The 24,640-nt window shown below is 43.6% G+C and overlaps 1 protein-coding gene and 1 long non-coding RNA gene across 7 annotated transcripts in view; one reads left to right on the top strand and one right to left on the bottom strand.

Annotated features, from left to right (window-relative positions):
- Positions 1-11,458, bottom strand: part of LOC116433940 (uncharacterized) — a 38,183-nt gene extending 26,725 nt beyond the window's left edge. Inside the window, exons 1-2 of one of the 5 annotated variants that reach the window (XM_076374333.1) lie at positions 10,972-11,458; positions 9,947-10,036 (exon numbers count right to left, since the gene is read on the bottom strand). In XM_076374333.1, coding sequence (XP_076230448.1) covers positions 9,947-10,036; positions 10,972-11,137 — 256 coding nt within the window. In that variant the 5' untranslated portion in view covers positions 11,138-11,458. Of the gene's footprint in view, positions 1-9,946; positions 10,037-10,267; positions 10,940-10,971 lie in introns of those variants that run through there. The other 4 variants (XM_076374334.1, XM_076374331.1, XM_076374332.1 and 1 more) reach the window with 4 other exon arrangements.
- LOC116433938 (uncharacterized) overlaps positions 1-24,640 on the top strand; it is a 140,271-nt gene that overhangs the window by 99,840 nt on the left and 15,791 nt on the right. The gene's annotated exons all lie outside the window — the stretch shown is intronic.

Here is a 24,640-nt window from a genome sequence, read left to right as displayed (position 1 = left end):
GTTTTCCAATCAAGTGTGTGTTTTTATCTATTAGGCGATTCGCCAAATCGATACTGGTGTACCAGTTGTCAGCACACAACGTGTGGCCTCTATGAAATAAGTTTTTCAATAGAGACATTACGACATTTGACGGGGTTGTATTTTCCTTGTCGAGAGCTTTTCCAGTGTGCACGTGACAATTATACGTATATCCATGACCACAACATACACTCTGTTTGACAAGAGTCAAACTATTTAGGATATCGGGTTCGAAAAAAATACACAAATTCTTTATGGTGTATACTAAGATGCTTTATTATTAATATGGTGTCCAGTCACCGCCATTATCAATAATTAATTTACATCTTCGAGGCATACTTTCTACTAATGTAATCGCATAATCACGAGATAAGGACCTCCATACCAATCGAATTTGACGAATCAGCTTCTTGATCGTGTTGAGCTTCTTTCTTCTGAGCTTGATCTTCATGATTGCCCAAACATTTTCTATCGGATTTGCATCCGGCGACTGTGAAGGCCAATCTAGTACATCGATGTGATTTTCCTCTTTCCAGGCTGTACAGTGTCGACTTCGATGTTTTGGGTCATTATCCTCTCGTAGTAGCCAATGTTTATTATTTCTTATAAACCACCTCTGGGCAGATGGTAATAAGGCTCTCTGATAGATTTTGACCATTTTGGCAGCGTTTAAATTGTCAGTGAATACGTTCAAAGTACCGAATCCCTGCTTCGAGAAGTAACCCCAAACATGCACCTTTACCGGGTGTTTAACGGTTCGCTGAAGGAGTTTATTGGCGTGGGTACACCAGGTATGGGTTATATAAAAGTATGTGCCCAAAAAGAAGTTTCGTCCGAAAAAATTACATTGTCCCAATCACGGTTCAAATTTTCATTCGCCCAAGCGAATCTTTTTGTGACATGTTTCTCGGATAGTAGCGGTTTCTTTATTGTGCTTCTAAATTTCACATTATTTGCCAATAATCGTCTTCTTATCGTATCACATGACAATTTCAAACCCTTTCTACATAAAACTGCCTGTCCACTACGTAACGATAGACGGGGATTCTTCTCGAATTCGCGTAAAATCAATTTATCCTCTTTCTTCGTCGTCTTTGACTTAGTGCCACGATTTGGTAGGTCATCGACGTTTTTGACCTCCAAATATCGTTTCACCCTCTTACTAACAAATGTCTTCGATTTCTTCATGTATTTAGCAGCCGCCGTGTATGACATTTTTGGTACTTTACGAATAAGCTCGATCAACAACTGAGGGTTTTTTGTACAAAGCATCTTAGGAAAACATTCAAGTTACCTGCTTGAAGTGGAATTTCCTACCTAAGGCATCGCAGGTAAGAGTTTTGCCGTACACGCTCTTGTCAAACAGACTGTAATTTAAATATTTTTATACCGTATTTGTGTGTTTTTTGTTTCAAATACTGCCTGAATACAATGCGCCCGCGGAATGGGATTAGCAACTCATCAACCCATAATACTTCTGGTGGATCGTAATATTTTTGAAAATTTGTATTCAATTCGTCTATGATGAATTGAATTTTTGATAAACGGTTAGTTGCGACAGCTGCTTCGTTGTCTGCGAAATGCAACATTCTCATGAGAATTTCGAATCTGTCTCTGCTCATTACTGTTCGCGGGAATGTTTGTGAAAATAATGGATCTTGAGACCAATATAGACGTAAGGAGGGAAGTTTTACCATACCCATCCATACTATCAGCCCAAATAAACGCTTCAGCTCATTTTTGTTAGTTGGTGTCCATTTACCTGTACGTTTAGAAGTGATTCTGCATTGAGTAGCATAGAAGTTTGTTTGCTCACTGATGTGTTGAAGTATTTCGTCTGTAACAAAAAGTGCACAAAACTCTTCTGCTTTCGTACAAATCCGCACTTTCTCATCAGTTGTTTTGGCGCCGGAGGTGCGCGTAAAGGCCATAATATTTGGCTGATTCCCTTTTGGATCAAACCATTCATTTCCGTCACAGATATCATTAGCACCTTGTGCTACTTCTCCTACTTCTTCTCTCCATTTCCGTTTCCTGACCTACTGAAATATCATCTTCTGATGATGATATCCGTAATACCCGGCGACGTCTGAACGATAAGAAAACTTCGCTTGATGTATCACTGTCTTCTCTTTCCAACATTTTCGGTTTTATGGTCGATAAATATTCTCAAGAACAAACTAAATTTTCTACTCTCAAACGATCTGTAGACTTCTGTGACTTTCTGCCAACTGAAAGCTTCTTGAAGGTACGCATGCATTGCCTGTTCCATTGTCTCACTCAAAGAGAAGGAACGAAACCTTTCCTTATCTCGAATATGACTTCAAAAGTGAGACGCCGTACGCAGTGCGTAAAATCGCATGCTGAGAAGTCGCTGATAATATTACATTATCGCATACTTAGAGAGCGGCCGCTCTCTGCCGGCCGAGGGGAAAGGTCAGAAATATCGGCGCCGCTGTTACGGGGGAGATATCGCGTTTTAAAAATAAGTCAATATATATTTAATAGGAGGTATTTCACTTTGCGAATATATTATTTCCTTAATAAGATCAGACCGTGGAATGATCTATTGAGGAGGAGAATGACAAACCGTGACGTTCGTTAATTGACTGAGCGCTTTATTAACCGTTTGAGTATGGGAAAATTTTCTTATGCATATGCTAAAAGTCTGCGAAAAAAAATTATTTTCACTTAAAACAAAAATGTTTTGCTGCACAAATTCCATGAATTCCTTTTTTACATATAGCGCAAATTAAGTTGGATCGTTTAATTCCATTACTATTTTTATTACTGCATACATCACACTGCCGCAAATTTCGCCCAGGCAATTTTTCTAAAGAAAACTTTTTACTTGGTGATGTTCCTGCGGCATTTTTGCTTGCTAACCATTCCTCCTCTATAGTGTCAATAATGTTCGAAGTAAATTGCAGTCTAGTTAATTTTTTACCACGACAATTTTCCGAATATATTATATAGGCGTTTAGCACCATTCTGGCAAAAATGTTAAAAACAACTTTCTTCCAATATTTGAGAGTTCGCCTTTCATCGAGATATGCATATAACATTTTGTCGGATTCGTGCGTGGAAATGTGCGTTGCGCGGTTCCAACCTAACAGATTGACGGTTGGCAGACCGGGTCGAACCGGAACACCGTCAACAATGACGGGAGCTAGGTCTTAGCTCGTCAGGTAGGTCCCATTCGCGACCAGGATTATCTCCTTTTTTTTTTTTTTTCGTGGGGGAACCTTCATAGGCGAACCCGGTCCCCTAGGGGGGGACCGGGAACAGTGCCGGATTCCTACCGGCTAAACCCCCACGGTCTTCCTCCTCGGACCAAAAAGGGGAGGCCGGCGCCCTACCAATACGCTGCCCGTCACCTCCCCCGGTCTTAATGACATCTCTAAAGTACCCCCTTAAAACGACGAGTATGTGCCGGGAAGACCTCGGCACATACCCCCCCACCCCCCGGCCATACGGAGACGGGCCAGCCCCAGCTGACCCGCCCCGGCCTGGGACTGACGGGCGTGGGAAGTCTTTCACCTCCCACGCTCGTCACTCCCCACATCGTTGGCTGAAACATCGACTCACCGTCGATGTTCCCACCCTCCCCCCTATAGTGAACGCCTACGCGTCCACATCCATCGAAAAGTCACCCCTTTCGATGGATGATACATCAAACACTACTTCCAAAGGTGCCTTCTTCTTTTTGGCCTTCAAGGCCGGTCCCTGCGGCTTCTTGAACACGGGTTCAGCCGTGTCCTTGACCTCGGGCGCAGGTTGAATATTGCGCCGTTTGCTCTCCTGCAGCGTGCGGCAATAAGGGCCGCCCATCCTGTGGTTGGATTCGTATTGCTTCCCTTTACATAGGAAGCAATTATATTCTTCTTCCGTGCAGTTGGAAATTATATGCCCCTCCCTGCCGCACCTAAAGCATTTAGGTGGCTTTTCCTCTTTTTGGGGACATCTCACCTGCACATGCCCGAACTCCAGGCATTTGTAGCACTGGAGCGGCCTGGCCTGCAGTGGCGTCACCACAGTGGCGGACCACCCGACCATGAGCCGGTCCAGTGCTACAATCTTCTTGGCGGAGGCGATGGGACATTTCGCCCACACCGCCCCCATTCCGTAAGGGGCAAATTTTATTTCGCCCACCCTTACATCAGCCACTTCGCACCCACCGCTGGCAGCGATGGCCGCGGCGATCTCTTGGGCCGTAACCGATTCATCGATTCGCGTTATTCGCACCTCCGCCATTTTCTGGGGCACTGTTATTTTTATGGCCTCCCGGTCTTGGAACACTTGCCTCATCGAGGCTGCCAATTCCGTCGCCTTCTTGGCATTTTCCTCCCCAATCACCTCTAATAACATCCCTCCTGTAATGGCCCTCTTGGGCCTCAATTGGCCAGGACCAATCCCTAATCCGGCCAGCTCGATCTTTTCTCTGGCCTCCTTAATGGTGTCAGCCATTGTCACACCTGACCCTGGAGTCAGAGTAACAGCCACTGCGGCGGTTTTAGGAACCCTTCCTACTTTAGGTTTCCCTTTCTTAGGGGCCTTCTTGTTACTTTTATTCCTGGAGCTCTCCGCTCCAGAGATCGTTCCATCCGCGTCCGTTGATTGGAGGGCGCTCTTGGACGGGCGGGGCCGTCTTTTCACCCTAATCCACTCCCCATCATCCTCGGTATCCGTACCACATGGGGTCGATGTCACCATGCTTCTACCTTTGTCGAGTCCCCTTCTAACACACTCGGAAAAAGTGAGCGACTTTGCCGAGGGTGCTTTCACGCCTGTCGTAGGCCTACTCCTGAGCGTCGGAGTGCTGGGCCCCCGCGAAGGGCTCCGAGCACTCGTCGCTGCTGTGCGGTCCTCCACTCTCGATTTACCCAGCAGATGCTCGATCGTGCCCGTCAATCGGCGCATGATCCGTTCCTCCATTGCCCGAAACTCACGCCGGAGGTCAAGCTCTTCTCTCTGGTGGTCCTCTCCTACTTTAATGCTTCCAGTCCCCACCGGGGCATTTCGAGGACGCTCCCTTAACTGATTCAATTCAGCAGTTAATTTTTCCACCGTTTGCTTCAAGGCCATAATCGTTGCTTCTTGATCCGAAATCTTGAGTAACTGACAGGAGTAATCCGCCCTCAGTTTTAGCGCGTCGGTCGGTAAATGCGCCCGAGCGTGTAACTCCTCTCCACACAATTGAGTAGCCCTAGCACATAGTCTTAAGTCCCTCTTAAAAGTACCTTTAAGATTAGAACTATGGTCCGCGATGTACTTCACCTTCTCCTGCAGCTCGAAACTACGAGCTACTACATCCGCCGTCGACAGTTCCCTGATCTCCGCCCTGATGTTATCCATCGGAGGATCAGACATCTTCCTCTTCCTAGTCGTTTTATGATCATCCTCGTCCGCGTCGGTCCTGTATGTGCCCCTTTCCGGCGACCAGGATTATCTCCTGTAGTGTAGCGAAGGTCTGCAACCACTGCTAGTGCCAGCACTCTTGGTGCTGGAAATGCCATATATTGCCAATGTGTATTGGCGTCTAAGCGTCCAAAATCGCCAGTCTGGTTTGGCCAAACTGGGATCTCTAGGTGGAGGTGCTTAGAGTCGGAAACAAAATCCCCGATTGATTTTAAATATGTATCAATCGCTGGGGCCACAGGGATAGCTCCTGTCTTTCAAGTAATTAAGAAGACACTCGTCTTCCCTGCCGGATTCTCCTCGAAGAACACGAATCTGCGCGTACCTAGCATAGAGATGTGTACACATCACCATGCGATAGGCTGATCTTGAGACGACAGTAGCGAAACGCTTGTCGGACGCAGCTCTTAAATCGTATTCTTTATCTACGAGGGGAAGGAACGATTCGTTGGTGACAGCGAACGTTCTCCTAGCCCGTAACTCGCTATAGCCTGCGAAATCACAGTCTATCTCGATGTTCATGGGATCAACTCCGTTCATAAATTTGTTATAATTGTGAATAATAATTGGTTTTTCCTTTACATACTGAATATTCCCTTTCTTCTTTGTAACGTTTATATTTCCCGTTGTGCAATTGGTGGTGATCAATATGACGGGATTTTTTTTAGATTTTTTATCTCGGTAAGAGCACATAAGTACTTTGTTGCTTTTGAAATACTTCGGATAACCAGTTTGTGCAAATTTTGCTTCATTTGGAATTTGTTTTCTATTTCTCCGAATGGTGCCAGTTAGATATGTGTTTTTCTGTGACAGAGCTTCGGCAAGGTGAATGCTTGTGAAAAAATTATCTATCTATATATGGTATCCTTTATTCATGTAATCTCCTAGTGTTAACAATTTCTCAACCACTACATAACCGAGACCATACTTTTTTATTTTATCTTTATCATCGTTTGACTTTGCACCTTGATAACAAAAAAATCCCAAACAATAATTTGAAATAGAATCACACATCATCCAAAACTTGATGCCCCATTTGTGATGTTTTTTGTTGGGAAGATACTGCTTTATAATAGAGTGACAATGAGTACCAACTAAAGATTCGTCTATACTCATCTGACAGTGTGGCGTATATTGTTCTCGGAAGATTTTATTCGCGTAGTCCAGTATGCAGTTGAATTTACCACACGGATTGTAATTTGGATGTCCTGATGGCGCTAAACTGTTATTGTCGACCAGGTGGAAAAACTTCAAAATCAACTGAAACCTATCCCTAGCAAACATTTTGCCAAACCATGGGATGTTTCTCGAACCTTTACTCCAATAGGACTTTATTGATGGTCGTTTTGTAATGCCCATTTCAAACAGAACCGCAACAAATGCTTTCATTTCTGTAGTAGTTACTGGCACCCAGGATTTCACGTGCGAATGTCGTCCTAATCTTCTTCTGGAATTCAAAAACTGCTCGGCATAGCGATTCGTTTCTGTCGCCATTGTAGTGAAGAGCGAAATTGATAAAAATTTATTGAAATATTCAATTGGTTTCGCATCAGTAGGAGGGGCATGCTTTGGACCAGGTACTTCAGAAAAAGTATTCGATTCGTTCGAAAAAATTGTGTCCACGGGTAAAAACTCATCAATAATATAGTCATCGGAGGTACTTGCAGTTACTTTATCATCATCACTGCTATCACTAATAACTCGTAATCTCTTAGAACGAATGATGATGTCACTTCCACTATCACTTTCAAGGTTATTACTATACTCTTCATTATCACTTCTCATAACACAGTCACTTTCAGATGAATCAGAACTTAACATGGTGTATTTCGTAATTATCAGTATAACACTTGGTAAAAAAATTAAAACAATTTCTAATTCCTATAAAACAACGAAAAGATTTTTCCTACTAATAAATAAATGAATAACACACAGTGGTAAGCAGTAATGTACCAGAGCCGTGGATTGTGGTACGGTAGAAAAAATGAGCCAAATATTTTCATATAACTCTTTTTGGTACATAAATAATTTTTTTGTAAGAATTATCTCTTGCCCTTATAGATCTGGTGATGATTTAAAAAAAATTACAGTCAAAATATTATATATCCTTTTACATTGACCCATTTTTTCTACCGTACCACAATTCACAGGCGTTACTGCATTACTACTGTATATTATTTTAATTCTTATATTGTTAAAAGCCACAACTGAGTTAAATGAATAAAAACTGCAACTGATATTACTACAACTGCTCTCAATAATTGCGTAAAGTATACTACCAACAGCAGCGTCTTCGCATTCTCGATACAAAACAAGAGAAGCGCTATCGCGCTGCGCCGTATTTTTGGCATACGACAAGTAAAGCGCGATAGCGCTTCCCCGGAATCAAACGGTTAAAAGTAAGTATTTCGTAAGTTCGTCATGTATTGTCAATATGTACTGGTTCCCATTTTTAGTTTTCTTTAAAGGACCTAAAATATCCATAGCAATTTTCTCGTTTGAATCTATCGGTGTGTCTGTCATTTGAGGTTCTTCTTTTGGTCTAATTCGCGTGAGTTTACTTGTTTGGCATGTGTCACAGGTCTCTATTCGTTCTTTAATTTTATCAATTAGATTTGGAATCTTATATTTGTTTTTAATTCTTTCATACGTTTTCTGAATTCCTGGGTGTCCTACATTATCATGGTTTTCTTTTAAAATTTCTTCTATATCTGAATCTGTATACTGCTGTATTGGTTCCCATGCAAATGTTATTTGCTTAATTTCTTCATTAATAAACATCAAAATCTTTTTAATAAAATATTTATCGTCTTCATTAAATTTATCATCTGCTATACCTATCTTTGGATTTATCAATGCTATTTCATGTAATTTTGTTAACCATTTTGTATCGTCTCTTTCTCCTAACTCTTCTCGTGTCAGTTGATAGTATGCTGGTCGGTTAGTAGTCTGTTTTAATAATTTTAATGGTTTACTTGAATTTAACCAAAGAGTAAATTGTTCTTCTAAATTGAAAGTTTTTGTCATGTGTATTCGTGATAGTGCGTCCGCGGCTTTATTGTCTTTACCTTTAGTGTATTCTATTGTGTAGTCGTATTCTTCTAGTCTTAATTTCCATCTAATTAATCTCGAAGAGGGGTCTTTACAATTTTGAAGCCATTTTAATGCTTGATGATCAGTAACAATATTGAATTTTCGTCCGAGTAAGTACTGTCTTAGTCTTTTAGTTGCCCATACGATTGCTAATAATTCTTTTTCGGTTGTAGAGTAGTTCTTTTCAGGTGGATTTAACGTGCGTGATATGTAACAACAAGGATGGCCGTCTTGTGACAAGATAGCTCCTATACCTTCATTACTGGCGTCTGTCGTAAGTGTAAACGTTTTATTATAGTCTGGATATTTTAATACTGGTGCATTACATAATTTTTGTTTAAGAATGTCGTAAGCGTCTTGTGTTTTGTCCGTCCAATAAAATTTAATGTCTTTCTTTGTTAACTCTGTCAGTGGTTTAGCTATTTTTGAAAAGTTTCTTATAAATTTTCTATAGTAACCTGCTAATCCAAGAAATGATTTTACATCTGTAGGTGTTTTAGGTGTCTTAAAATCTTTAACTGCCGAGATTGCCGAGATTTTCTTTGGGTTTGGTTTGATTCCTTCGCTTGTAACTAAGTGTCCTAAATATCCGAGTTCTGTTTTTAAAAATTCACATTTATCCGGCTGTATCTTTAGACCTAGTTCTCTTAATCGTTGTAATACAATGCCTAAATTTTTATTATGTTCTTCTATTGAATTTCCAAATATAATAATATCATCTAAGTATACGAAACAATTTTGATTTGTTAGACCTCTTAATGCAGTATCCATCATTCGCTGGAATGTGGCTGGTGCATTCTTAAGTCCAAAAGGCATGCGGTTGTATTGATAATGTCCCTGGGGTGTTGAAAAAGCTGTGTATTTCTTACTGTCTTTGTTCATAGGTATTTGATGGAATCCCGAAGATAAATCGAGTGCTGAGAAAAATTTTGCATTACTGAGTTGTGAAAGGATATCATCTATGTTAGGAAGTGGGTAAGCGTCTCGGTCGGTCAATTCATTCAACCGTCTGAAATCTATTACGGTTCTCCATTTTTGTTTCCTTGAAGCATCTGCTTTCTTCGGTACTACCCAAACTGGAGAGTTGTAAGGACTGTCTGACGGTTCAATGATTTTTGTCTTTAACATTTTCTGTACTTGATCGTGAATTTCTTTCTTATGACATTCAGGTGGTCGGTAGGATTTAGTATTGAGAATTTTATTTTCTTTTAAAGTAATTACGTGTTCTATTAAATTTGTGCATGGTAAAGAATCTGTTTCTAAATTAAAAACATCCATATATAAAGTAAGATCTTTTCTATTGGTTCTCTTAATGATTTTTCAATATGAGATAATCTCAATGAGTTTTTAAATAAGGAGATTTGATCATACGTGTTAGTATTTTCAATTAAATTGGTTATTCGAATTTGTGACTCACCACCATTGATAAAGCATACTGGCGTTGGTTTGCCTTCGAAGTATACGGTCTTTGAAATTGCTTGTTTGGGTTGGACTGAACTGTTGGTTGCTGCAATTTAACAACAAAATTATCCAATTTTAATTTATCATTAGTGAGTTCGAACTGATATTGTTTTAAACCGGGTAAACCTAATATTCCATCCTCTATTAAAGGAAAATCGTCTTCTACTACGTAAAAATCTATCTTTTTATGTACTAAAATCAAATGTGTTCGTTCATTGCATTTAAATTTAGAATGTCCCATCGAAAAATCTTTAGTCGGAATTGGTTCTGATTTTACAACATGTTTTCGTTTGAGTAAATTGATTCCTGCTCCTGAGTCAACCAAGAGTCTGTTTCTTGCTCCTCCTGTTCTTCGTATGAATATGTTGGGTAAGTTTCCTGTTGTGGTATTAACTCTGATTGTTCCTCTGTTTCTTCCGATATTTCTGTCTCGTCTTTCGTGCTGCTCGTCGCGATGGCGTTTACTGGTGGGGGACCTTTCTGCTGTTGCCTGGCGAAGCGAAAATTTCCACACTGGTTGGCTGTATGGCCGAGCTGGTCACACTTGAAACACTTTATCTGTGCTCTTGCAGCGAGTGGGGCGTTTTCTGCGCGTTTGAATACGTTCGTCTGCTGAACCGGCTGGCGATTCTTCAGTTGATGAGTCATCATGGGTGCGGACGGTCTTGCTTGTGGAATATTGACTGTCGGTCTTGACGGTCGAGTCACTGTTTGTCTTCGCGTTCTGTTATCTTCCCGAAAGTATCGTTCTACGTCTGTTGCTTTCTTTTCTGCTTCTGATATATTATTATGGCGGATTAGCGAGTAACACTTGTCCGAGTTCTGTTCTTAATCCACGAATAAAGTCTGTCACTGAATCTTTTAAAATTCTGTCATTCATAGCTCGTCGAGTTAGTTCGTCCGTATATTCGTTTGTAACGCTGTATTGTAATTTGTTAAATGCTCGTCTGAATCGAATAATGTAACTTTGAACTGACTCACTGATACCTTGGCGTACATCTCGTAATTGATCTTGCTGTTCCCTCACTGAACCTTGGGTTGCGACATTTCTTCGTAAGTTGCGGATAGCCATATTTGCTTTTCCCTCGATCTTCTCGATCTTGATCGTCTTCAGGAGTAGATGTTGCTCAGCACACATCGCTCTCATTTCTCGTACTTCGGAGATGTAGTCTTCTACTCCAACGTCGTTTTCTCGAAATATTTAATATCGTTGCACTGACTTTAAGAATTTCCGAAGTTCGTGGATACTCCGAATGCAGTTTGGTACGTAACCCGAAATGCGTAATTTCGTTTAACTGTACTCAGTGGTATCCTGGCAGGATCGCCAAAATGTCACGTAAAAATGACTTGAATGTTTCAAAAAAAATATCGAGCTGGAAAACATAAGGTTCTCCACTCTTTCTTTATTAAAACAATACAATATTACAATATTCTTACGATGTTTCACAGATTATGACTTAGGCGAGGTTTGGTAGAGACTCGGACTGGGAGTTCTGGAAGGGGTTTTTATATTCGTCTTGATTCAACATTCGTGCGCAAAATTGATGCCGTCTGCATTCCTTCGTCGTCTGGCAGGAACTTGGGTGGGGTTTTCCTGATGACTAATAATTCTTGTGGTTACACAGGCATCGTGCCGCTTTATACGAGGGCCGTTAGTCCTATGGCAAATTTGCAGAACATGATGTAGTGTTTCTGCGTCGTGGCAACCTGCTCGGCAATGGCGGTCTCTCATCCTGCCTCTTGCTGTCCGCACTCTCAGCGGAACAGCATTGATCCGACGTACAGTCAGCCGCAAAAGTATTCGTCCATTTACCGTATTCGATGTATATGGAAGAAATGGAAGACAAATAAATGTACAATTTTTCATTTAAAAGGGTTCTGATCCAAATAACGTTATGAGCAAGTGATCGACGGTAGAAGCCCCTCGGTACTTAATAATATCTGTATTGAGATACCGGTTATTAGGCTCTTGATATATAGAGACACTGGGGTTTTCAGTAGCTAGGTGGTACTCGCGCTCCTTGAGGTGGTGCTGTAGCCATTTCACTTGTAAAGTGAGCACTGCGATAGTGCGCTTCTCAATGGAACGGAAAGCTCGTATTTGTTTAAATATCTTCTCGTATCGTTCCTCGACACGAGACCGCCAGTTGTCAAGATGTTGTTTAGTTAATTTATACAACGTCGCCACATTGTTCTCGAGTGTCGAAACATCACGCCTCAACTTCGCTATACGGGTAGGTCGTAAGCCCGGAACCGGCATGTGGATATCGGACACATCTGAATAATCAGAGTCATCATCCTGTCCACCCGGTAATCCTGTATTAAGAAGTTTATGTGCAATGGTGTTCTTAACACTCATCGGAACATGCTCCCCAATTATCTGTAAGCAACGACATAGAGCCGCTAGAGCTCGCGGACCAAATGGGGTTTGGTTGTTGACATTCCGTTCATCGACCGCTTTTTATTTACGTAAAACAAGATACCATTCGCGAAAGTTGATAAATATCATGCAGAAAGGAAAAATTAAGGAATATGTTGCGATATGTCAGAAAATGGGACCGCAAAAGTATTCGTCCATCGATGATTTTGTTAATCTATAGATATTTTAAACTTAAAATTAGTTGTTTAATGTTTTTAACTTAATATTTTGTAGGATATCCGTTGGATCTGATTATAGCCTCAAGTCTTCTAGGCATTGATTTTATTAATTTTTCTGTAAAATCTGCAGATATTGTTTGCCATTCTGCTTTAAATCGCTCCTTTAATTCATCTTTATTTTTAGGTGGTCTTTGTTTAATTTTCTTTTTAATTTCGCCCCATAGATTTTCTATGGGGTTGATGTCCGGCGACTGGGGTGGTGTTCGAAGGTAATGCGGTGTATTATAGAGGATCCATTCTTGGACAATGCGAGCAGTATGTTTTGGGTCATTGTCTTGTTGAAATATGAAATTATTTCTTATACCCAATTTCTCGGCACTTACCAATAGATGTTCCTTTAGAATATTTAAATACATCCACTGACCCATTGTACCCTCTATAAAATGGTACTCTCCAACTCCAGTTGCCGACATGCTTCCCCACACCATTAATGATGCACCTCCATGCCTGACTGTAGGTGTCAAGTTTTCTTTTTGATATGCAGTATTCGGTCTTCGCCATACATCCCCACGAGGGGCATCAAAAACACAAATTTTTGTTTCACCTGTAAAAATAACGCGTTCCCAAAATTCTTCTGGCTTTGAAACATACTCTTTGGCGAATTGTAATCTCATCTTTCTGTTTCTTGTATTGACCCACGGTTTTCTCCGACTCTTTCGACTCTTAAAACCCGCTCTATGCAGCACACGTTGAACTGTATCGACACTGACAACTTTTCCTGACGCCGATTGCACGTTTTCCCGCAATTCAGTTCCGGAAATATGCGGATTCTTTTTAACAGCCCTTACAATACTTGTCTCTTCACGAGGAGTCAATTTCCTGGGTCTGCCTGATCGCGCTTTATTTATAATCATATTCTCTTCTTTAAATTTTTTTAGAACATACTGTATTGTACTTCTAGATCTTCCTATTATGGTCGCTATTTCGCGTTCGGATTTACCCTCTTTAAATAACTTAACAATAATTTCACGTTCGGATAGAGATGTTTCACATTTTTTGCGATTCATGATGAATATTAATTGCGTGCTTGCTGAAGACGGACTGTGCGGAACTGTTGCTAGTTGACAAAACACAATCGCTACTGAGAATGCTGTTTTTCGTTTGTTTTAAACGTATTCAAGTATTTTATTTAACATAATAGTTCGTGGACGAATACTTTTGCGGTCCCATTTTCTGACGTACCGCAACATATTCCTTAATTTTTCCTTTCTGTATGATATTTATCAACTTTCGCGAATGGTATCTTGTTTTACGTAAATAAAGGTTTACTTCTATACTTTTAAATGAAAAATTGTACATTTATTTGTCTTCCATTTCTTACATATACATCTAATACGGTAAATGGACGAATACTTTTGCGGCTGACTGTATGTGCATCTTCACATTCACTGCCGCTCAAAAGTATCCGGACACTTGCGAAATATGTATTAACGTTGCATAAATTTTATGTAAGTGCCTAAAATAGTGACTGAAACCGATTTTTTATAACATTTCTAATTTCTTATTAAATATCTAACGTTTTAAATTGAAAATTACATCTGTGGAACTTGCCAATACTACACTAAAATTAAATACGAGATTCATCGACGTATCCACCGCGGTTAGATATTACCACTTGCACTAATCTTGGCAATCTTTCTACCTGTTTCTTCATTGTTTCTGTGGAAATCTCTTTCCACGTTTCTTGCAAACACTTCCATAAGTCCTTTTGCGATGTTGGGCACTTTTCACGCACTTTTCTGTCCAATTCATCCCATAATTTTTCAATGGGGTTGAGGTCCGGGGATTGTGGTGGCCATTGCATAATTTTTAGTAGTTTTTCTTTCTCTAATGTCTCTAAATAGTTTTTACACAATTTAGCTGTGTGTTTAGGATCATTGTCCTGCATAAATATAAAATTTGATCCTATTATCCTACTACCGGAGGGCACAGCGTGTTCAATTAAAATGTTTAAATATTGTTCCTTGCGTAATATGCCATCTATTTTGACTATATCACCCGCCATATTTTTGCCAAAACAACCCCACACAATAACCGAACTACCCCCATGCTTCACCGTTGGCACTACACAATCGTCTAAGAGTTTTTCGTTGGGTTTTCTGCGAACGAACTGACGTCTTTTGCTGCCAAAAACTTCGAACTTGGACTCATCCGTCCATAACACGTTTTCCCAATTTGAGATTGTCCAATCTTTGTGTTCTTTTGCCCAATTGTATCGTTTTCTCTTATTTATTGGTCTTAAAAGTGGTTTTTTAACAGCCACACATCCACGGAGACCAATATTCACTAGCCGCCGTTTGACCGTCGCCACGCTGATGGGATCTTGCCTTGTCCTATTAACTTCCGCAGTGATTTCTGATGCAGTAAGACGTCTGTTACGTTTACTTATGGTTTCGATAAATCGGTCTTCGGATTTTGTAGTTTTTACTGGTCGTCCTGTTCTTTTTTTTTATGAGCAATCTTTACTTGTTGCATACTTTTTAATAGTGTCATGTACTGTTGACTTCGCAATTTTCTGACGCAGTGCAATTTCTCTAACTGTATATCCTTCTTCTGCAAGTGTAAGGATACTGGCACGTTTCTGTATCGATAATTCTCGTTTCGAATTCATATCTTCATGGAAAAGAAGCTACAGACGAACTATCACATCGGTCGAAAAGTCCCCGGACTAACTACTAAAACAACTACTTTTTTGCAAAATTTGGCTTTATTCATCAACATAGTCTCCTTCAAGAGTAATACATTCATTCCAACGCTTCTCTAACATTTCGATGCCTTTCTTATAGAACGAATTGTCAAGACCTTCAAAAAACGCTTCAGTTTCCGATATGATCTTCTTGATCATTTGAGTCAAATTTCTTTCCCTGGAGCATCCTTTTGAGGCTTGCGAACAGGTAATAGTCGCTGGGGGCCAGATCTGGAGAATACGGTGGGTGGGGAAGTAATTGAAAGCCCAATTCGTGCAGTTTTGTCATTGTAACCACCGACTTGTGACACGGTGCATTGTCCTGGTGAAAGAGCACTTTCTTCTTCACCATATGGGGCCGCTTCTTCTTGATTTCATCTTTCAATTGGTTCAATAACGCTGTGTAATATTCACTATTGATGGTTCTACCTTTTTCAAGGTAGTCGATGAATATTATGCCATATGCATCCCAAAATACGGAGGCCATAACCTTTCCAGCCGACTGTTGCGTCTTTGGCCGCTTTGGCCGGCTTTCACCGGCTGCTTTCCACTCAGCTGATTGCCGATTTGACTCTGGAGTATAATGGTGGATCCATGTTTCGTCCATTGTCACATACCGACGCAAAAAATCCTGTTTATTCCGCTTAAACAGCTCCAAGCAGCGCCCTGAATCATCAACGCGTTGTTGCTTTTGTTCCACTGTGAGCAAACGCGGCACCCATTTGGAAAACAGTTTTCTCATTCCCAAATTTTCGTGCATAATATTGAATACACTGCCTTTTGATATCTTAATTATCAATAATCTCTAATTATAAATAATATAATCTCTAATTACAATTGATATAACCATTCTAAATACCTTTCGTACAAAGTTAAACTATGTTTTATAGAACAAAAGCAAGTGTCCGGATACTTTTGAGCGGTGGTGTACTTCCCTCAGGCCCCCAGCAGATAGGGACATTAAGTCAAGTTTGATTAACGTGCGGCATCTACCGTGAAGGTTTATCCACACGACCCCCATGGGCGCGGGATAGGGATACGCCCAATCAGCGGGTCTGCCACACACTGCGGAGACTACCAGTGGCGTCCCAAAGCTGTTAGGACCTTGAGACAGACAGCTGGTTGTGCCGGGTGACTTTCCACACCCTACCGGCTAAGCAGGCCGGTGCCCGAACTTACTCGAAGCCCCAAACTACCCAACTCCCATGCGTTCCCGATCCGTTTTTATTGTTGTCGTCTTGTTAAAGCGCCACAAACCGTTAAGTCCTCCCACTAGGACGCGGGTAGAGATGATTTTTAACTCACTGGCTTTAAGGATGTTCTTTTTTAATAAATCAGTGGCCGATAAAATGCTCCATACCCCTGGGTAATTGAGCGTGGCGGTCGTATATGCTCGACTTTATTCTTACGAGCCGTTTTCAAGTCGAAATGTTCATTGACGACTTATGCATCAAGCACAAAGGCCGTAGTGCCACTTTTTGCTACAAGGTCCGGTTTCCGAAGACCTTGAGCGGTGTTGAAGTGAGGCTCATTATCAACTACTTCGTAGTTGTTGCATAGAGCTCGTTGGATATACTTTACGACTGCGTCGTGCCTCTTTATTCTGGCTCTATCCGTTCAGTGGCATTGCTGGAGCACGTGGTTCAGGGTTTCCACTGCATTGCATCCAGCTCTACAGCTGCGGTCGGACGTTCGATCGCGGGTCGTCCTGGATCTTGTCGGCATAGCGTTAATTTGTAGCTTTATCGCGTGGATAAAGTCCTTACCGCCTAAGAGGCGGTTTCCTTCTGTGATCCACCGATGTTGTTGGAGTACGTTCTCGGACTCCTTGAGACACCGTGGTCATCGTTCGACGAGTGTAATAGGTCTGCCCATTTCTTATTCACGAGGTTCGTGGTTTTATACTCAATGCGGTTCTCGGTCAGCCGCCTTGCCGTCTTCTGTATTTCCTGCGTGAGGAAAGAATCAGGCTGTTGTTGGGTGGCGGCTAGTTTACGTAGCCTCCTCAACCTGTGGAGAGGCATTAACCACCGCATAGATGGTATAGAGAGACCGCCTTCTTTGGCGTTAGCATGGAAATAAGCTTTCACGGTGTCATGCGGGAGGGTAAGCCACTTCCTCGCCGCTGCACGAGACAAAGTATCAATCTTTTTAAGTCTGCTCAGCGTTGTGTTTCCCAGGGTCAAAAGATGGTATAGCCCTGGTAGGACCATTACTCGGAGAGCACGAAAAGTCTCTGCGGAGGTTTCAAAGGTGCTTTTGTGAGCTTATCCAGTGCTGCCTTGAATTGAACCTCGGGTTGGGCTGTTGTTCGCCCTTCGGGTGAAAATGGGATTCCCAAATATTTCCACTCATCTTTTCGCTTCAAAGCTGGTAGTCGTCGCGAGAAATACGTGAAATGAGTTTTGCCATCCACCGCCGACTTCTTCATGTGCGGCACATTAGTTATTGAGACAGTGAAGGACTTAGAGGCACTTATATTAAGTCTACACTTCTGTAGGAAATCGGAAGCAATATTGATAGTCTGTTGGAGGCCAATCGGTGTTTGTGCCAAGAAAATCAAGTCGTCCGCAAATGCCAACTCATTAAAATGTTGGCCTCCTATCTCCACCCCATCACCATATTAAAAATAATAGGCGATAGTGGGTCACCTTGTTTGACCCCGCAGGCAGGCTTGAATTGCTCCGATTCCCATTTTCCGCATGACAAGCTGGTAGTACCCCGTTCGTACGTGTCCACGATATACGCCGACATTAGGCTGGGCAAACCCATGACCTCTAGTGTGTCTTTAATGGTGTTGTGCGAAACACTGTCAAAAGCTTTGGCGATATCAGTGGATTTTTTTTTTTGATAGGAGAAAAAGGGTTAATGCTTTTACGCACTGAGCCCCCGGTCTAGATGGTTGTCGACCGGGAATGTGGGACTCGCTGCGAACACTTGCAGAATACCCACTAGACCGAAACTCCTACTTTATGCCTGAGGCTGCAGGCAGCACAGTAAAACCTCGCAACAGGCGGGAGTGGTGCCAGCTACCGTAATCTTCCTCTCTTCAAGCCAGTGGACTCACAGAGTACCTCTTAAGTATGGGCTCCCTTAGGCCTTCATACTTGGAGATCTTAGCCTGATGTGCCTTTTCCAAGTCGGTGTTTTCGCCGACGACCTGTGCGTCTATGACGGTGGCTGTTCGATCTCTTATTAGCACAACATCAGGCTTATGTCTTCCAGTGAGCGTTTCAAAGACGGGTTCTCTGTGGGCGATAAAGCCAGCATTGATGTGCTTACACACATAGTCGATACAGGTACCGTGCTGCTTTATGCGAGGGCCGTGCGTCCTATGGCAAATTTGCAGAACATGATGTAGTGTTTCTGCGTCGTGGCAACCTGCTCGGCAATGGCGGTCTCTCATTCTGCCTCTTGCTGTCCGCACTCTCAGCGGAACAGCATTGATCCGAAGTATGTGCATCTTCACATAGTTCTTCCCTGAGACGAAGGTGGTCCCGTCAGTCTCCCAACTGTGTTGGTTGGTGACGTCGCCAGATTTTGTCAAGGGGCGACCATCGTTGGACATGTGAAGACGCTCTGCGAGGTGCTTCCTATAAGCCGACTTGGTGTTCATCGCTTGCCCCTCATCATTGAGGCGAAGCTCAGTTCGGCGGATCTCTCCATCTAAGAACGCTTGGATACTGCTCGGTATCACGGCCCCTTCGTGTACCTTGAGGCTCTGTAGACGATGTAGCCTCTGGAGCGGAATGCACCATCTGTACGTCGGGAGCGACAGTCCGCCGTCCTTGGAATCGGCATGAAAGTATGCGTTCGGCGTATCGTGCGGGAAGGCAAGCCACCTTCGCACAGTCTCGTGATTGCATCGATCTTTCTGAGTATGCTTATAGTCGTTCGACCTAGGACAAGTTGGTGGAATACTCCTGGAAGTACCAACGTCCTCAAAGCAAACAGCCTTTGCTGTGGCTTGAGGGGTGCCTTAATTAACCCCTCTAGGTCGGCCCTTAGCTTCGCCAAGGGCTCGCCTATTACCCTGCCCTCTGGGGTAAATGGGACTCCGAGGTACTTCCACTCATCAGATCGTTTCAAAGGCGGTACTTGTCGACCAGAGCAGGTGAAAACCTGGTCGGCATCGATACTCGTTTTTTTTTGCCTTGGCATTTCCTTTCAGACTTACCGTGAAGCACTTTGCCGCATTAACACTGAGTCCGCATTTCGATAGGTGTTCAGCGGATGTGTCGAGTAGTTCTTGCAACCCGGCTGCGGTGGTTGCTATTAGTATGAGGTCGTCGGCGAATCCCATTGCATTGACTGACATGTTGCTTAGTTTTATGCCTACCTCTTCGGGCAGCTTGGCAAACAGATCGTTGATGATCAGATTAAAGATCATAGGTGATAGTGGGTCACATTGTTTAACTCCGCGCCCCGGACGTATAGGGCGGGAGAGCCAGTCTTGGTAAGTGAGTCGCGTGACTGCACCTCTATATGTGCTCATGATATACTCGACCATCCGCGGCGGAAGACCTGTATTTAGCATAGTGTCGTTGATGGCATTGTGCGACACGGAGTCGAAAGCTTTCTCCACATCCAAAGAGGCCATAAAAATATTTTTATGCTTCTGTTTGCCATACGATAAAATAAAATCAAGCAGGAAGATGTTCTCACTGCACCCACCAATCGGTCTGAAGGCTTTTTGCCTTGTGTCCAAGGGAATCAGTTGGCACATTCTGTTTGCCAGAACCTTGTGAAAGGTTCTGATAAGGACCGATGAGACCGTGATGGGTCTAAACTCAGATGGCTGAGTAGTGTTGCCTTTCTTCGGAATCAAGGTCGTGCGAGACTCCATAAGATGCGCGGGCAATTGCCAGGCAACTAAAAGAAGATTTACAACGCGAGTGAGAATCTCCTGTGGGACAGCCCTTAAGTCCCTGGCAGACAGGCCGTCCGGGACAGAAGCCGTGCCGACTGGCGGCATGGCTTTACCGATCTCCAGCGGTGATACTGGAGACCAAAGTCCGCTAAGGAGCTTAGCGGGCTTCCTGGCACCGGGCGTGTACGTGCTCTTCGATGCCATGAGGGACTCCCAGTAGGGAGTCATCACGTCTACAGGCGGGATATTTGATGTTTGTTTATCCCGCAGCAGCGTTCTTAGACAGCTGGAGCGGTTTTTCCCCCACATCTTCTGGACTTTTGCGTACTCGGCTCTTCGAGCACGTCTTTTCGAAATCTTAGGGTCAGGCTGCATTGACCCTTTGGCTGCACGTTCCTTCCGTGGCTTAGTCGGAAAGGCCTTCAAGAGATATAACGTGAGCTCTTCCAGGATGTGATTTGGGGATAACTTCCCAGCTGAGCGACATAGGTTTTCTAGTCGCTTGGCGTCAAACTTGTCGGTCTTTATCGGTGGCAGGGAGGTCAAATAATCTAACACCAGGGCGTCCGACTCATCGTTCGAGTGCTCACTAAGAGTGCGAGTCGGAACCATGATGGGACCAGACGTAGACGGGCAAGGGGTCTGAAACACAGGCTTAGGCGGGTGATCATCCTGAGCTGTGACGACCTCCTTCAGAAGCTTGAACACAAGAGACTTGTGTTCAGCTTTACGTCGTTGTCCTTTAATAGATTCTAAGGTACGGTCCGTGAAAACCTTGGCCAACTCTTGGTTAAGGAACTTTACTCCCTCCATAAGAAGCTTTGCCTCTTGCCTCGCCAACAGAGCGGACTCTTCCGGGTTCCACCTAGTCCTTGTCAGTTCTTTGGAGGGCTGCTCCACAAGCTGGTTTTTGTCATACCAGTCCCTGTGAGCCTTCTGTTGGTGAACCCCTAGGCCGATCTTGGTCTTAAAGATACGGCCACAGTCCGCATATTGAAAGTGAAAGGTCCTCACTCTGAAGGCCAACCTCTCACCGTCCTGTTGCGAGTCGCTAACTGGGTCGATGGAGCCAGTGGGCTCACCGACGTTTTACCATCCGAGGCTGTTTGTTTGGTTTTGTGCCAGTTAGAATCCAACTCTGGGGGGAGGCAACCCCCAGAGCCGTTGGGCGCAGAGGCGACTCTCAGCGAACTCCGAAGAGAACCGTAGCGGGAACCTCGAGCAGGCGGTCGCTTGCTAAACTATGTCTCGATGCAGCGAAGGACCGACAGTGCGCCGCTTGGAATGGGCTTCTTAGAGTTAGAGCAGCAGTTAGAGTAGCATAGCTGCATGCCAAGGTGGACTGTGTTGTAGCAACATCACGGAAGAGACAAGTACCGACGGCGTGTTGCTTTGTCAAGGTGTATTTGACGTTATGTCCCTATCTACCTCTATTCGTCCCCAGGTGTATTGGGCAAGTGTATTTCCTCAACATACCGACCGGTAGAAGTACTGGCGGCATGATGCTTTCTGACACCGAGTAAAGATAGTGGGGCCGTCCGGCCAGGGGATAATCCAGGTGTTCGGCTGACACATTTTTGGCACTTTCGTCGGAACAGGTACAGGCAAGGCACTGCTTTTCGCAGGCGACAAGAAAAAAGCGACGTCGAGGCATCGCTTTCTGCCTATGTGTTCGATTGCAGTACCCCGCCAATACAAGTACCAGCGACGTGTTGCTTTAAAAAAGGCATAAAAAAAAGAAGCGACGCCGTGTCGTCGCTGAAGCTTGGTTGTTCTGCTTTGTTCCATTATGCAGCGCACTGCTAGCACTCGCTACAGCCCATGAGAGGCTGGTCTGGGATACTAGTGCCAGCCCGAAGGCTGGTCCGACACCTCATAACGACCGCCTTTTAAGAGAGTTATAGTTACTCCCGCCGTTTACCCGCGCTTTTTTGAATTTCTTCACGTTGACATTCAGAGCACTGAGCAGAAATCACATTGCGTCAACACCCGCGGGGGCCATCGCAAACCTACTAAACCAATCTAAAACAACCGCGACTCCCCCGGCCAGTTGCGATAACCTTAGGCCGGCGCCAGGATCCGCATCAGGATGTTCTGCGGCCTGGCCGAGCTGTTTAGATTAGCCTGAATAATTGGGCCCTCGGGTCCCATTATTCAGCAGAGTTCATCTCGACCTCCGGGTCCGAGGGTCCGGTTGGCGCCGCTGGTGCGGGCCCATTCGTCTCTACCGCGGGAGGTTCCATAGCGCCCCCCCGCGGTCTTCTGTGCTGAGGCCGCCGTTGTATCCTCAGTATTTTTCCCCTTCCCCTTCTTTCCTGCTTCCTTTTTGCCCCCCTTGGAAGCGTTGGATTTGGAGCAGGCCTGGCTCCCGAGGCGGTGTGCCGCGGGTCTCCCTATGTCCGAGCAGACCGGACACTTCGGGGAAGACCCGCAGGCACTAGCCTTGTGGGTCGGGTCGCCGCAATTGTAGCAGCGACCCGACCTGTCCACTTCGCATGTACACCGCTGCCTCGTGTGATCAATATATATATATATATAAAATTAATTTCAAATAAAAATTGCTTGTTTCCTAAAAGGAAAAACATCATTGTAACCAGTTTTTAAATATTACATCTGATGATATCATTCTCAGTATTAAATTTGACATAAAAAACTATTAAACAAAGTACGATCTACAATGGATGTTTACTGGAAGTATTTTTAAATTAACACTACTACTACTGAGTATACTCGAATATTCGTTATAGTTCCAGTAAACTTGATTAGTTTTTAAAAACATTTTACATATCTAATACTTTATTTTTTATGACAAATTTTAACTGCCTATCGTTTTTAGTTTTGACGTAACACTTGGTTTTCTGAAAAATTCGACCGTTTTTACAAAATCCCAATTTTTTCGAAAACTGGACCTGACCCAGCAATTTGACTTTCGGATTCGTATTTAGGGTAAGGAACTTTATAAGAATTACAATAGTGGCTATTGCAAAAACTAACATAGGTCAAAATTTGTTCCACAGTGTAAGCTATGCCTGCCATATCAAGGTGTCTCGTCCACACCAAGGGTTTGTTAGACCCTAGCTAAGGACCCCGGGATCGCCACTTCCCTCACCGTGATCGCCACACGGCCCCTGGGGGAGAACAAGTAGCACAATAGTACATCGACTTTCTCCTTCCACGTTTTACCTTCCGATTCAAGCATACGACACAATTTTTACTTCTTCCTGTCTCATTTCGCCGAATAATACGTAGAAGGCCGTTGAGCCTTTCTGCTGTTCCAGAAGTCGAAGGAGGCTTGAGATCAGCATCTCGAAAATCTCCAATCAATTGATCTACCAAATGACGTACAAATTATAAATGACTTAACTTTTTTTATATTGTATTTCTTGTGATGTTCCTGATATAATAGATAGGAATTTATTACTGAAACGTCCAATCCCCCAAGAAATAATTTTCGCTACCATTTTTGAGACTTTCTCATGAAACAGTACGTGCCTGTGTACTGGTCTGCTTTGTCTACTCCGCCCATATATTTATTATAATTTAGAACCACATCTGGCTTCATAATATCAGTTATTCCTTCTTTCCTTGACCCTTTAGTGACGGTTTTTGAAGATGAGGTAGCACAGGTGCTGCACATGACAATACGCTTGTCTCTCGAAGCCAATAGTAATAAATCTTTCCGTCTGTAGGCAACTATTTCATTTTTTGCAATCTTTGGATTTTTTATTTCATCTGGAATAAATTTCCTATTCGTCTGGATAGTTCCAGTTAGGTTACATTTCATTTTCAGTAGTGCATCTGCTAAGGGAATGCTTGTGAAGTACCGGTCGTTGAAGATATGGTATCCTACAGCGCCAGGATTGGATTGCAATAAATTGTGATATAGTTGTAAGATTATTCTTGTACTTATTGGCAGATCTGGTCTAAGTAATTTCTCTGTAGTAAAACCGGGCAACAGCAGCAGCAGCAACAATAACAACAATAGCGCTGCGCACAATATTGCGCATCGGCCTGGAGCAGGGTGCTCCGGGGCGCCCTCGGTGAGTAGCGTTACATCGTTTAGCCCTTCGCGACTCCCGAGCGTCCTACGTAGTGCCCCCGGCTCCATTTTATCTTTGTGGGGAGGGGTAGATTTAAATCGCGCGGGGGGGGGGGGGGGGGATAATCGGAAGCCCGTCCCCGTTGATGCGACCGTGAGGGGTGCTCCTGCCTCCGCGACGGAGGCGACTGCACCTGCGAGAAGTCGCAGACCGGCCACACCCTCGCGTGCTTCGGGACCTCGTGAGCCCAGGCGTCCTGCGGCATCCGGGCAGCCCTCTCGAAGAAGGGGCGCCATCCGGCCTTTGGTGGGGGAAGCGTTCCCTTCGGAGAGAGAGTTGTTGATCGGTATGGCGCAGAACGCTGGCTCCCTGGAGCAGCTGGAGGATGTCGCGAGG

The sequence above is a fragment of the Nomia melanderi genome, chromosome 2 (genome assembly GCF_051020985.1).
Source record: "Nomia melanderi isolate GNS246 chromosome 2, iyNomMela1, whole genome shotgun sequence".
Taxonomy (NCBI): Eukaryota; Metazoa; Arthropoda; class Insecta; order Hymenoptera; family Halictidae; genus Nomia; species Nomia melanderi.
The sequence above is the reverse complement of the archived record's forward strand: the minus strand, read 5'-3'. Positions and strand labels throughout refer to the sequence as shown.